The sequence below is a fragment of the Trichosurus vulpecula genome, chromosome 4 (assembly GCF_011100635.1).
Source record: "Trichosurus vulpecula isolate mTriVul1 chromosome 4, mTriVul1.pri, whole genome shotgun sequence".
Lineage (NCBI taxonomy): Eukaryota > Metazoa > Chordata > Mammalia > Diprotodontia > Phalangeridae > Trichosurus > Trichosurus vulpecula.
The window spans coordinates 215307464-215323070 of record NC_050576.1 but is presented as its reverse complement, the minus strand read 5'-3'; the positions used below and the strand labels follow the sequence as shown (position 1 = coordinate 215323070).

At 40.6% G+C, this 15607-nt stretch overlaps 1 protein-coding gene across 2 annotated transcripts; it reads left to right on the top strand.

Moving 5' to 3' along the window:
* Positions 1-246: 246 nt before the first annotated feature.
* On the top strand, positions 247-14649 carry TSPAN10 (tetraspanin 10). 2 transcript variants are annotated; one of them, XM_036757621.1, is made up of 4 exons: positions 247-346; positions 9496-9610; positions 9947-10130; positions 14036-14649. In XM_036757621.1, the coding sequence occupies exons 1-4, from the start codon at positions 311-313 to the stop codon at positions 14340-14342; spliced, it is 642 nt and encodes a 213-aa protein (XP_036613516.1). In that variant the 5' UTR covers positions 247-310; the 3' UTR covers positions 14343-14649. The 2 variants fall into 2 exon arrangements, with proteins under 2 accessions (XP_036613516.1, XP_036613514.1); XM_036757619.1 differs by having other exon boundaries at positions 9496-10130.
* The last annotated feature ends 958 nt before the right edge of the window (positions 14650-15607 follow it).

The window sequence follows — 15607 nt, the reverse complement described above, 5'->3', positions numbered from 1 at the left end:
AATGAACTAGAAAGAATCCACACACGGTTGATACATCTGAGAAATGCTGTTAGCTTAGCGATGCCCCAGGAGAGAAAATGTTTGCGAGTCTTAAGCACTAAAGTATGACTTCTCACATGATTCAGTTATGACTCTAGTAGCGGGCTGCCTGGCAGAGCTCTCCCATCCCATGTTTGTGGTTCTCAGCCTGCAGCCAGCCCCAGCAATTCTATCAGCACCAGTAGCATTCTTGCAATCTTGAGAAACTGCAGAAAGAGAGGAGCTCTTTCCTTAACCTTTTGGTAAGGGGTTTTCCAGGAAGAAGGTGAAGATGGTGGAAGGTGAAAGAACTCAGCTGCTCCCCAAGGTAAGAGTCAGACAGGGCAAGCTGCCCCTCTTTCTGCTAGGCCTCCTCAGCACCGGACCTGGAATCAGGAACCCTGGTTCTGGTCCTCATTCTGCTTCAGACTTACCCTATGACCATGGGCAAGTCATCAGAGTCTCTGTCTCCTCCTCTGTAAAATAAGGAAGCTGGACTAAATCCTGGCACCTGTGAACTTGGATAGGAAAAAAAAAATCCAGTTACAGCTTTATTTCAATGTAATTGTTTTCCTTTGTGATCCTGTTTTATTTTGTGCATTTAAAAACATTTTCTGAGAAGGGGTCCATAGATGTCACCAAACTACCCAAGTCCATGATGCAAAAAAAGGTTCATAACTCCTGGATCATAGATCATCTTCATGGCTTCTTCCGACTCTAGTTTACCCATGTGTTACTATGGCTCTATTTCATGAGTGCAGGGTGTGGAGTCAGGAAGACTCATCTTCCAGAATTCAAACCTGGCCTCAGACACTTACCAGCTGTGTGACCCTGTGCAAATAATTTAACCCTGTTTATTTCAGTTTCCTCGTCTGTTAAAGGAGCTGAAGAAGGAAAATGGCAAACCATGCTAGTATCTTTGCCAAATAAAACCCCAAATGAGTCACAAAGGATTGGACATGACTAGAATGACTGAAGAACGACAACGTTTCAATGAAGGCATGTGGCAAAGACCATTGGGGTCATTTTCTTGAACTTGACCCTGAGCTCTTTCTTATATTATCAAATGAGATAATGTTTGTAAAGAGAGTATAGTCCAGTGCCTGGCACGTAGCAAGTGCTATATTAAATGCTTCTTTTCTCTGTTAGTATCTACTATTAGAGCAGAAGGACGACCAAAGGGCATTTCAAGGAACTTCAATATTTTGCATTTTCAGAGTTTGAGGGAGGAAGTTGAGATAATCATAATTGACATTATTTTAGAACTTTAATTTGTCTCAATTGAGATCAGTCAATCAAACAAGCAAGTAAATATTAAGATCCCACCGTGTGCCCGGCATCCCTGTGCTCGGTACTGGTGATGCAAAGATAAAAAAGAAACAGCCCCTTCCTTAAAGAGCTTAAATTCTTCTGGAAGAGATAACATGTACATATATGAACAGATTCATAATAAGCATACAAATACAATGCAATAATAAGGTAATTTGAGGGGAAGGTAATTGTAGATGAAGAGATTCAGGAAAGGTCTCATCTAGAAAGTAATACTTGAAAGAGCTTTGAAGGAAGTTAGAGATCCTAGAGGTGAGAAGGGAATACATTTCAGGCATAGGAAAAGACATGAAGAGAAGAGAGAGACCCCAATTTGGCTGGACCATAGAGTAATAGGTAATAAGCCTGGAAATTTATATTGGAACTAGATTGTGAAGGGTTTGGCTAAAACCTAACAGAGGAGTTTATATTGAATCCTAGGGGTAATAGGGAGACACTGGTGTTTATTGAATAGTGGAGCAATGTAGTCAGAGCTGTACTTTAGGAAAATCACTGGCAGCAGTGTGGAGGATGGATGGCAAGAGGAAAGACTTGAGGTAGGGAGGCCCAATTGGGATGCTAATGAAATAATGAATGAGGGAAGTGATGAGGGCCTAGATTGGAGTGGTGGCCAAGTGAGGGGAGAGAAGCATGGAAGAGATGTGGGCATTGAACCAATAAGACTTAGCAACTGATGGACTGTGTGGGGTGAGAGAGAGGCAGTAAATCAATTAACATTTATTCAGTACCTACTATGTGCCAGGCACTGTGCAAAGCGGGGGTACCAAGAAAGGCCAAGAAAAAAACCAAACTGTGTTGCTTTTAGGAACTCACAGTCTAAGGAGGCTGACTCTGAGGAAACAGTCCTGGGGAACTAGAAGAACGTGGGTACCCCTGACAAACATACGGGGACAGATATAGGAAAGTTTGTAGGAGGGGTCAGTTTGGAGAGAAAGATGATCGCTTTTTTGAAATATGTTGAGTTTGAAATGTATATCTAGTATGAACTGTCTAATAGATATTTGTTTTTTCTTTTTTTAATTATTTTTTATTTTGTTAGGTATTTCCCAATTACATGTAAAAAAATTTTAACAATGATTTTTAAAAATTTTGAGTTCCAAATTCTCTTCCTCCCTCCTGCCCTTCCTGCCTCCCTATGAAGGTAAGCAATGTGATATTGATTATCCAGATGAAGTCATGCAAAACATATTTCCATCTAATAGACATTTGTTAATTCAGGATCGGAACTAAGAGAGACTAGAGCCAGATACATGGATCTGGGAATTTATGCATAGAGATGGTCAGAGTCAACTTTGAAAATTCTGTGTAATGGGCTATATCATTGGTCTGAATGACTTTGTGGAGGACATATTACCTTGACAAGCTCTTAGGAGGCGTCTAGACACGTTGAACAGAGTCAGACTCGGAGTCAGGAAGACCCAAGTTAAAATCCTGACTCGTACACATACTAAATATGTCACAGCCTCTTTCAGTCTTACCTTTCTCATCTGTAAAGTGGGGATAGTAGTAAGAGCAATACCTGTATTACAGGCTTGTCCTATGGATCAAATGAAATAATGCACGTGAAGTACGTTGCAAACCTTCAAGTGCTGATACATGCTAGCTGTTATAACTATATCGAACATGATCCTTCCTTATTAAGACAGCTCCTGAGTAGGGAAATCCCTGGCACTTTAGCTTATTTGACTGAAGTGCTGCAGGCATTCACAGACAAAACAAATTAGAGTCTGATTCCAGCTCAGGCAGAAGCGGCGGCGGCAGTAGCAGCATGCCCTACTTCTTCTTAATTCCACTAGAGAGAAGATGGAAGCCCCCGATGAATGCAAATCTTGTCTGGTGTGAAATGAACTGAGTCATGGCAGCCTAATTCTCATCACCATTAACTCGGTAGTCACTGAGCACCAATATGCTAGGTGCCACGCCAGGCAAGGCAAGCCCAAGGCTCCGCATGCTGTTATATGGAGAAATACAAGACTTTTTTTTCTAATTAGGAATCTGACAATGGGGCCTGCCCTAGGCCATGCTGTGAAGTTCTCGTCTTGTCTGTTCACCATTCCTTCATACAATCCCTCTTCTTTATCTCTTCAAGTATCCACTGTGCTCACCATATATTTCTCATCTCTGGAAGATGTGAAAATGGAAAATGTGAAAATGGCTAGGGTTTTTTAAGTGATAATTTTTGTGACCACCAGGTGGCAATGGCCAGTAAGGCTAGATGAGCTGTCAAGGTCCCCTGCGTTCACTCTCCCTCCCTTGGCCGGGGCAGAGATTCCCTTGCAAATCACTCCTCCTTCCAGGGCATGGCTTTCCTTTCAAACCTGGCATGTTATCTTCCAGGGGAGAGAGGAAAAAATGACTGCTCCCTTGAGCTTGCTTACTTCCCCTTGTGGCCATACCGAACCGAGTCTCCTAGGAGTATCTTCCCAGGCACTGTTCTCTCTCTGTCTTCCTGGCAATTTAATAAACTCTTATCTGGATGAAATGTATATTAATATAAAACAGCTAAGCCAAAGATCATAAAAGGGAGATTGAAAATATTTTTGCTAAAAGACAGGAAAGGTGTGTGCTTAAACTTTCATTAGTTGATACCAATTTATTTCTATTCATGGAGAAAATCTGTAGAACCTGGAAATTTCTGACCTACTCTGCCATCTTCCCAGCATGCCCCTCCCAATTTAATTTAATTCAACATTTATGAAGAAGCTTCTACGTGCAGTCCATTAAGCTAGGTGCTAAGAATTCAAAGACAAAGATACTCCATTATATTTGACTAGAATTTAATTACTGTTTAATGTTTACATAATTGTTGTCAGTTTATATACTGTCCATTTGGTTCTCCTTTTTTTACTCAACCTCTCTTGATGCAAATCTTCAGATCTATATGAATTATCCATATTTTTAATTACTCATGGTGCAATAATATTCCATTACATTAATAGACCACAATTTTCTCAGTCATTCCCCAATCCTTTTTTGTTATTTTGCTGTTATTAACAGGGCCACTACAAATATTTTTGCCTATATGGGTATTTCATTGTTGTCAACAACCTCCTTGGTGTGGGTCAAGGAGTATGCACAATTTAGAAACTTTTATTGGATAACCCCAAATTGCTTTCCATAGTAGTTGGAATAATTCACTGATCCCCATTCAGTGGCTTCCCAAAGTTCCTCCAAAAATGAGTTTTCCTATATTTTCTAGATGGCACAAGTCAAGTCAAGTCAATTAGCATTTATTAAGAGCTCACTATGTAGCAGACACTGTGCTAAGTGCTGGGAATGAAAAGAAAGAACTACGACAAAACCCAAACCCCACACTCCTTGTTCTCAAGGAGCTCGCAGTCTAACGGAGGGATGGGAATAAAGAGAGAGAGAGGGACGACAGGAAACAAATGTACAAATATATATGTGATAAATTAGGAGTAGTCTCATGGGGAAGGCATTAAAATTAAGAACTGGGAAAGGCTTCTTGCAGAACATGAGGCTTGAAGGTGGCCAGGGAAGCTAGGAGGCAGAGATTAAGAAGGGTGAGAATTCCAGGCATGGGGGACAGCCAGTGAAGATGTCTGGAGAGGGGAGATGGAAGGAGCAAGGGGTACGGGATCACTGGAGTATGTGGAGGGGAATAACGTATAAGAAGACTAGACAGGGAGGAAAGGGCCAGGTTATGAAGGGCTTTAAAAACTGAACAAAGGGTTTTACCATTTTATTCTAGGGGTAGCAGGGATCCACTAGAGTTTATCAAATGGGGAGAAGATACAGTCAGACTCACATTTTAGGAAGGTCAATTTGACAGCTGAATGGAGGAGGAATTGGAGTGGTGAGAGAGAGTGAGGAGTAGAGAATGACACCTGAGCCTGGGTGACTGGGAGGATGGTGGCACCATCGACAGTAAAAGGGAAGTTGGGAAGAGGGGAGGGTTTGGGAAGAAAGATAATAAATTCAGATTTGGATTGTGGAATTTAAGGTGTCTTTGGGAAGTCCAGTTTGAGATGCCTAACAAACGATCAGAAGAGGGTTAGGACTGAACAAGTATCAGATGCAAAGAAATGATAATTGAAACCACAGGAACTGATGAGATCACCAAGTGAAAGAGTATAAAGGGAGAGGAAAAGAGGACCCAGGACTCAACCTTGGGAGTCACCCACAGTTAGTGAACTATGACAACAGTGTTACTTGCAGCTGCTGTGGGGGTGTAAGGTCAACACCACCAGCACACAGGAGGGCTGCTAGCACAGATCTGCTTTTCTAAGGAAAGCAACTTTAAGAGGTTTACAATCTCACTTTAATTAAACATACATATATCATTCACTTAGTTCAAGGGGAAAAGCCAACACCCTGAACTTCAGAGAGAATGCAAACAGAAATTACAAGCAGGAATTATGTGAACAGAACAAATAATGCAAACCAGTAGACAGGCTTCTAGCTGTGTGTCCAACATCTGGGTTTTCAAAGGCAGGTGGCTTCTTCGGCTACCCAGAGTCTTGTCAACAACACAGTTCTAATGAGCGTGCCCCCCCAAAGGCAAAACGTTAACCTCTGAGTTTACATGTACTTCTTCAGGGTCAAAGGGCGTCACAACTAAGCCACTCAAACCGCATAGCTTAGGCCTTCCATTGAAGTAAGCAGGTCATCAAAGACTCTCAATTCAATCAAAGATTCCTCAGTGCTGAGAAGCACTCCAAAATAAAGATGACAAAAAGTCCAGTTTGCTTGCTATTACATTTGAAAAGCACAACTCATCAAAGGTACTTGATTACCTAAACATTCCAAGAGAGAAAACAGTAAAAAAAAAAAAAGTCCCACCCTAATTACCGTAACATGAACCTAACCTGGAAAGCAAAGGAGGCAGAGAAAGAATGGTTAGACAGGTAGGAGGAGGAGAACCAAGAGATAGCAGGTCATGAAAACCTGGAAAGAAGAGTATCCTGAGTGATTAACAGTGCAGAGAGGTTAAAAAGGATGAAGACTGAGAAAAGAGATCATTGCTGACTTTGGAGAGAAGAGTTTTGGTTGAATGATAAAGTCAGATGTCAGATTCTAAAAAGTCTAAGAAGAAAGTAAGAGGAAAGAAAGTGGAAGCACTTATTGTTGATGGCCTTTTCAAGGAGTTGGCCACAAAAATGGCTTTCAAAGATATGAGACAGCTATCATGGATGGATGGATCAAGTGAGGGTTTTTTGAAGATGAGGGAGACATGGGCATCCTTGTAGGTAGTAGTGAAGCAGCCAGGAGACAGGGTATGATTGAAGTTTAATGATAAAGCGGGAAAATCTTCTGGACTTGTGCATTTAGAGGGGCTTACCTTGGCAACAAGAAGGGTACAGTGGGTAGAATGCTGAATTTGGAGTCAGGGAAACCTGAGTTCAAATCCTGCCTTAAACCCTGGATAAGTCATTTAGCCCCTCAGCCTAGTTCCCTTCTCTATAAAATGAGAATAATGATAGTAGCTAATTCATAGAGTTGTTGCAAGGATAAAATCAGACTAACATGTGTAAAGAGTTTTGCAGATCTTAAAGCACTATAGAAATACTGGCTATTATTATTATTTGCTAATTTGATGGGTGTGAATTTCTATGTCAAGATTGTTTTAATTCATGTTTTTATGACTATTGGTGATTTCGAATAATTTTCAGATGATTGTTAATTATTTCTATTTCTTCTCCTTTGACCACTTATCTATTGAGGAATGGATCTGAAGTTTTCCGTTATTTCCCTTGTAAATTACAAATGTCAAACATCAGAGATGTTTAATGCAAAAATTTTTCCCAGTCGATATCTTTTCAAAAAAATTCTAGCTCCATTGGTTTATTTGTGCAAAAATATTTTATTTTTATGTAATCAAAATTAATCTCTTTTGTCTTTTGTAAATCTTTTCTATACTATAGCTGGTTGAGAATTTTCTAGAGTTATAAAAGCTCTAACCTTCAATTTTCCTCTAGTTATATTATGGCATGACTTTTTATATTTAGATCAGTCATTTGGAATTTGTTGTGACATATAATCTAAGTAACTTATAGAATTGCATTTCTCATCATATTGCTGTTCTGTTTTCCCAATGACTTTTTGTTCAGTTTTGCATTCTTTTATGACCAGTGATGGAATTGTCTTCTCTTGAATAAGGAAATTTGTTATGAAGAATTTCTTGTTGTTCATTTGGAGAGTGGGAGAAAATAAATACTTGTCAATTAAAAAAAATTTTTTTAAAGTTTTCCTTTCTTCTCCAGCAGTTCGTGTCACTGGGTTTATTGAGACTAAACTATAGCATATATTAACTTCTGAAATTCTTGCTTATCAAATCTACTTTTCTATTTTTTATCAGAAAAAGAATTATGGAGTCTGAATGCAGACTGAGGCAAAGTTTTTGCTCTCTTTTTTTTCCCTTCTTTTTTGGTTTTGTTTCTTCTTTCTCATGATTCATTCCATTGGTTATAATTCTTCTTTACAACTGGACTATTGTGTAAATAAGCTTAATGTGAAGGTATATGTAGAACCTACATTGGATTACATGCCATCTTGCGGGGAAGGGGGAAGGAGAGGGAGGGAGAGAAAATTTGGAACCCAAAAACTTGTGGAACTGACTGTAAACGAAAAATAAAACTAAAAATAAAAAAAAAACAAATTTAAAAAAAGAGCTCGATTTACCAGGCCGGGGACCAGATTATGGTGGACCATGGAGAGGCAGAGAGATAAGCAAGCACTTGGGGCTGCCTTGACTCCAGGTCCAGGTTTGGGGTCTACATTGAGCTACTGTTGGGTCAAGAGGCTGGAAGTACATTCCTGGAAGCGATCAATATAATTTTGGAAAATGTACTTTCTGTGCTGAAATCAGGACTGTCTCAGGAAATCTGGGACATGTAGGGCCATACTGATTGTCCAATGTGTTGTTTGTAAATATAGGGCATGCCTTCCTGATGTGGAGCTGTGAACTGATTTGGCCATTCTGGGAATAGTGCTTACCAAGAACAGTGTTGCCTCCCTTAAGCATACTGAGAGATTGTTTTTCACCCAGTTAATTATCCAACCAAAGGATTTTAATCAATCGGGTGCAATGCCCAAATTAGCCACCAGGTAGCACTCAAGCTACTGTCCAGGCTTTAGTCTCTTAGAATCACGCAAACCAATAAATAGCCACTTTCTAAAAAGCTGTAGTTTTCCCGATGGCCGCTACGTAGCTCTTAAGCCTGAAGATGCTTGGCTGCAAATGCCAACATGGAATGCCTCAGCTTCAATGCTTGGCTATCAAGTGGTTTTGTGTCTTGTTGTCTGGGTTATGATTCAACTTAGAAGATCCTACAATATATTGCACAAATATTAAAATACAAAAATCAACTGGCAAAGAATTGAAAACTAAGGAGATGCCCATCAGCTGGGGCAGCTGAATAAATTATGCCATATGAATGTAATGGAATACTGCTGTGTTGTAAGAAATGAGGAAAGGGGTGGCTTCAGAGAAAATTCGGAATACTTGGCGAACTGACACAGAGCAAAGTGAAGAGAATCAGAAGGATGATGTACAGTAACAACATACTGTAAAGACAAATAATTTTGAAAGACATAAGAACTGTGAGCAATGAAACAATGATCCATGATTCCAGAAGACCGGTGATGAAATATGCTACCTACCTCCTGACAGAGGGGTGATAGACTCACGGTACAGATTAAAACACACTTTTTGGATATGGCCAATGCAGAAATTTGTTTTGCTTGAGTATGCATATTTGTGATGAGGGTTTGTTTGTTTCTGAAGTGGGAAGGGGAGAGAAAATAGTTTTTTGTTAATTTAGAAAAATTCAAGACAAAAATCATCTCTGGGCCTCAGTTTCTTCACTTTTAATATAAGGGGGTTGAATTGGGTCCTTTTCACTGAGAGATCTATAATTTTATTTGTATTTCCCTTTAAGTGTTTTACATACAGCTCTGGATAGAGGGTTGTTTCTAGTGTTCCTTGCTACATTCTTTTAACAAGAAGATGAGTCTTCCTGACTCTAGGCCTGGCACTCTATCCACTGTGCTACCTAACTGCCTGTCTTCTTTCTTAGATAATTGCAAAAGCAAACTTCATTCCAGCCTCTGTCCTAGTCATCATAAATTTTAAATTAATGGGATCAAGTCATTAATAAGGTTTTATTGTATTTCCTCCCTGTCTAGGAAGCTGGGTGTGATGAGCCGCCATCATTGTCTTGCAACTATACTGTGAGAGTCCTGGAACCAATCCCAAAGAAATATAATGCAGGTCCCTCTGGTTGGGGTTGCCTCCCTCCAGGTGATAAGTGGCACTCTGCCCTGCCTCTCCAAGGAGGCCTCCCTCTTCCTCTTAATTTTTGGAGCAGCTGCATCAAGTATTTAATCTTCCTCCTCAACTTCCTGTTCTCTCTTCTTGGTTTACTGACTTTAGTGGTGGGACTGTGGGGGTTGACAGATAAGGAGTCACTGGGGAGTGAGCAGCTGCCACACCTGGGTACTGACCCAATGCTGCTGTTTGTGGTAGTGGGGCTGACAGTCAGCATTGTATCCCTAGCCGGTTGCATAGGGGCCCTCTGTGAGAGCATCTGCCTTCTGTGGTTCTTTGCTGGGGGGATCCTCACTTTTTTGATTCTAGAGACATTGGCAGGAATCCTGATATATGCTTTATGGGACCAACTCCAAGAGATTGTGGACAGCACGATGCTACTGGCCATTACTCGCTACCAAGATGACTCAGACCTGCGTTTTCTCTTGGATGAAATCCAGTTGGGCCTACAGTGCTATGGGGTAGTGTCTTACCAGGACTGGAAATTGAATTTGTAAGTAAACAAGTCTTCACTGAATTCCTTCATGAGGTGTGTCAGGGAACAGTGTAGTTTGGTACAGCCTCCAGTCTGGGTCCCATGAAATCTATCCTAGGTTCAAAGTATATACTTAGAGTCAGTGTCTATCCAAAACTGCATCCCACTGTCCCTCGCTGATGCTTCTCTTTTACTAGACCAAACCAAAATATACATTAAAACAAAAAGCAAGCTTGGAAAAATCCCTCCTACTCCTATAGACACAAGGAAATATTCTCCCATAGACTCCCACAACTTCAGTGAGAGAAAGAACATGTATGAGGAGCACATGTGGCTGATAGAACAAACACACTTAGAAAAACAGGACAGGCAGCTCTGTTCCTTCTCCTACAGCTAGCTACCTAGCTGGAACCTTCCTCTGCCTTCAAAGCTATGCCTCTTTCTGCCTCCCTGAAAAACAGCTGGTGCGATGATGGCATCAGACTGTCTACTACTCTCTCCACTGAGTTGCAAAGTGCTGATGTCATTTCTGGGCTATTTTCTCCGCTTTGCTTCCATCTACTACTTTCACAATGGTGGTTCCCCACTGAACTGTTGCAGTTTTCTGGTTTTCTCCTGAATTTATGTTGTGATGGTGCCTCTTCTCTGGAGAGAAGTAATCATTACTCTTTCTGTGTGGCTAACCGGGCGCCTCATTGCTCTTCCATCCCTTCTGTGAGTCAGAGCCACAGCTACGCCCTGCAAAACCTCTTAGAATGCCTGTTTTTTGAACTGCGTTGCCTTACTCCCACCCTGAGTTCTACCTGTTATTTGATGGAGGGTAAATGAGAAAATTCCTTTCAGTTGGATCCTGCCCCGGTCGCTAACACTGGGCCTAATGTAAATTACCCAGGAGCTTCGCTTTTCAAGACTAGAGGGTGGAGCTGGTGACTTTTGTCCTACACTCCAGTCCACTCCAAAATTGTTTTCTCCTCTGCCTGTAAAGACAAGACCCAGGACCTTCAAAGAGATGTATGTTTAATAGGGAAGAGCAAGCATGTAGTTAACGGAAATTAGTGGTGATGTCTTCATAGATGATGGTGATGGAAGGGTATCTTTGGAGCATGCCCAATTTCTCTAACATGAAGGCATGCTGAAGGGACTTACCTGGGCTTCTTGGAAAGTCTTTAACAGCAACCATGATAATTTGCACTTATACAATGCTTTATAATTTATAAAATGCTTTCTTCACAGCTACCCTCTGAGGCAGGTAGTACAAGTAGGATTAATTTCAGCCCATAATCGTAGGATTATTAAGTATTATCACCAGGCCTCTAAGCTTGGTTAGGCTTTCTCTACTGTCCACACACAGAAGATATATTTTGAAGATAATTATCTGGGGCACATTTTTCAGATCAGACTGGCACCACCCCCACCTCTGCTTTGAGATACAGCATAACACCTTTAACCATTGAATGTATCCCCGGGGTACACAAACTAACTTTAATATTAGAGGAAGTATAGCATAATTTTTATTTTGTTTTTGAAGGCAATTGGGGTAAATGACTTGTCCAGGGTCACCCATCTAGTAAATGTCTGAGGTCCCATTTGAACTCAAGTCTTCCTGATGCCAGGGCTGGTACTCTATCCACTACGCCACCATCTAGCTATCCCTAAATATAACATAATTTAAAAGTCCACTCCTAGAAAATTACACAAAGCTTTCAAAGTCATTTACAAGTAACTTTTGGAGAGGCAGTATGAAATAATGGGTAGAACACCAGCCTCAAAATCACTGAGACCTAGGTTCAGGTTCTGCTTCTGTTATATTGGCTATATGACCCTGGGCAAATTACTTAACCCACTCAGTCTCAGTAAAATAAAGATACATCACCTACCCTTAGGGTTGTTATGATGAGCAAATGAGATAATATAGATAGATAGATGGATAGTATGCTTCACACACTTTAAAGAACTATATAAATTTATTAATAATAATAAATGAACTCACATTTATTAACCATAAAATTTACATATATTTGAAACATAGTAGTACATATCCAGCTTAGTCTCCCTCAAATCTGAGCCCTATGAAAACTACCTCCTATACAAAGTATACTTCAGATCAAAGCCATAACTCACAAATCCCCCTGGCTACCATGCCAAACAAAGGATATATTGGTTTAAAGCAAAATGCATTTAATTAAACACATGGCAAAATGAATAATAAGGAAAATCTTCCCCTAAACACAAGGGTACACTCACCCACAGGTTCTTATACCATCAGTTCAGGGAAGGGAATATACGTGACCAAAGAACACACCTGTAGCCAGGGAATATGCATAAGAGAGGGCATATAATATGTAGGATACATATGTAGACAAGAAATTCATCCTCCAATGGCTACATCCAAGCTGAAACCCCTCCCTACCTCTAATTCTACCACTTAACTGCCTTTTTTTTTTAACTGTGCTAAAAGCTGCTGGTATAGCCTGCTGTATTATCTTCACAGATACAAAGCTTTCTTCTGGTTTTTCTCTGAATTGCTCTCTACTACTTCTTCACTGAATTGTAATTATTATACAGACTCCTTCCCACAGGGAATGGTCTTTGTTCTTTTAGCTCATAGGCTCAGGGTCTAGTTTAGCTCTTTTGTGAGTCAGACACGCAGCTGAGCTAGAAGCTTCTAAGTTTAGACTGATATTTTTAAACTGTGTTCTCTTTCTCTTTGCTGCCACTTTCTAAACTCAATCTGCTTCCTGAGTTGGCATGAGTACATTCCTTTCGACTCCCATCATGCCCCTGGTCACTAGCCTGGGTCCTTATAAATAACCTAAGGGGCTTTGCTTATCAAGACTGAAAAGCCTGAACATAGTGATGTCCTTCTTCCTGCTTTTCTGAAGGCACACAAATCACTGCCCTCATACAGTATATATTTGAGACCTTATTCAGTTAATGAAAAGTATATTTGCTTATTTATGATTTTGCATATGGCTACCCCCAAAATAATTCCTCATGGAATTATTATCACGAGTTGATGGTCTACAAGTTAAGAACCACATCTCTAAAGCCTATTTTTGTCTCATTATTGACTGGGATAGTGTCATGAAATCTAATGCTATGGTCAAGGTCACTTATTCGTCCAAGTTTAGTTGTCCACCACTGTTCAGAAGCAGATATGATACACTAATGAACCATACCCTAGATCCCCCGGGAAATCCCAGACTTACTCAACCAGCTCTTCATTCATTTTCTAGAAACACTGGCCCACATTCTGCAATTTAAACATATTGACAAGAAACAAAGAGTCCCCAACAGTTAGCACAAGCAGTACCCATATATAGTTTTAGATTATATCATATCACTGTCTATGATGTTTTTGAAGTAAGAGGGAAAGAGTACATTTTATATAGATGCCTGTAGAGAAGCTCTGTGGTAGAGTGGGAAAAACACTGTATTTTGAGCCAGGAGAGCTGGATTCTCATCCTGGCTCTTCTATTTATTAGGTTTATGACCTTGTCAGGGCAGCTAGAGGGCACTGGAATCAGGAAGATTCATCTTCCTGATTTCAATTCTGACCTCAGACACTAGCTGTGTGATCCTGGGCAAGTCTCTTCACCCTGTTTGCCTCAGTTTCCTCATCTGTAAAATGAGCTGGAGAAGGAAATGGCAAACCACTCCAGAATCTTTGCCAAGGAAACCCCAAACGGGTCACAGAGATTTGGACACAATTGAAAACGACCATGCAACAAAAATGACATGCCCTTGACAAGTCGCTTCTCTCTGACTTAATTTCTTCATCTTTAGGATGAATATTGGTCTAGATGACACCCTGGTCCCCTGCCAGCTATAAATCCCTTGTTCTAGAAGCTGCATTTGCAATATTGATGAAAATTCCCTTATTTTCTGGGTCCATATTTGTCCTTTCTTTCCTTCCTTTTTAGATACTTTAACTGCAGTTCCCCAGGAGTCCAAGCCTGTGGTCTTCCTGCCTCTTGCTGCATCAACCCCTGGGAAAATGGAACCATCATCAACTCTCAGTGTGGCTTTGGCGCCCTGCACCTGGATGAGACCACAGCTCAAAACATTGTTCACTCTGAGGGATGCAGCCCCAGACTCAGGCAGTGGCTGGGCCGGAACAGCTGGGTCATCAGGGACTGCATATTAGTTATCACAGTCATAGAAGGGTTGGAGTTCTTGTTAGTTACCAAGCTAGTGAGGGACATTAAAGTCAGGAAAGTCAATGACTGAGAATGGTGGGAGGGCTATTAATTGCTCCCTGATTAGTCCTCAAAGTTGTCCTTGTGACCCCTTGTCTGCTTTGGAGTGAGTCCCAAAGTAGCAGCTGTTGCTAGAGGACACTGACAGTCAGAATTGAGGAATAACAGGATAATTGATGTCTGCTACTGCAGGACTATTATAATCCCTCTACCACCCCAGGACTTAAAAATAGAAGTCATTGAAGGCAATTTGTGTGATTTTTTTTAAAAATTAATTTTTCATTATGATTATACATTAATATTTCAATATGCCAAGAAAAAGAGGATTTGTATGTGAAATTGTGAGCTTCTGTTTTATAGTTTAGGTTTTTTAACGTCTATTAAATTTAACACAACAATAACAAAACTTCTCTGCTTGTCTGTGTTCCCTCTTGAACCTCCTTTTGTTCTCATCTGTATTTTTAGTGATTCGTTTATGTTCTTCTTTCTTTTCTGCACCATTATTTCACCCCCACCATAATGCTTCCCCCCACCTTGAGCTCTCCTGTGTAGCAAAGAATTGATAATAACAGTAGCTAGCATTTACATAGCATTTTACGGATTATAAAGCACTTTACTAATAGTATTTCATTTTATCCTCATAACGCTGTGGAATAGATGCTATTATCATCCTCATTTTACAGATCAGGGAAATTGAAGCTGAGAGAGGTCTGGCAACTTATGGTCTCATGACTAAGTGAGTGTTTGAGACAGGTCTTCCTCACTCCTAATCCAGGACTGTATCTACTGTGCCACCTACTTTTCTATAGAGACAACAAAACAAATTCACACATTGGCTGTATCTGAAAATGTCTATGTCATTCTGCACCCTTGTTCCACCCCTCTCTGCCAAGAAGTAGGAAACATCCTTCCTCATTAGTTTTCTTTTCTTTTCTTTCTTTTTTTTCCAAGGCAACCAGGGTTAAGTGACTTGCCCAGGGTCACACAGCTAGTAAGTATCAAGTGTCTGAGGCCTGATTTGAACTCAGGTCCTTCTGACTCTGATGGGGTGATGGGTGTGGACCTTGAACTTTCCCATACATTACAGCAGCCCAGATCATCGTAGTCTAGCCCAAAGCAACTGGCCCACCCCAGACTACTTACCACTCCTTAATCCAGATCTTTTCACTGTTGTTTTTGTATATAAGCATCAGTCTCACCCCCCACTAAGTCTCAGATTCACTAGTAATCTTATCGGCTCCTATTGGCATTACAATAAACTACCTATTGACAGGAAGATGGTTTGAGTGCATGAAT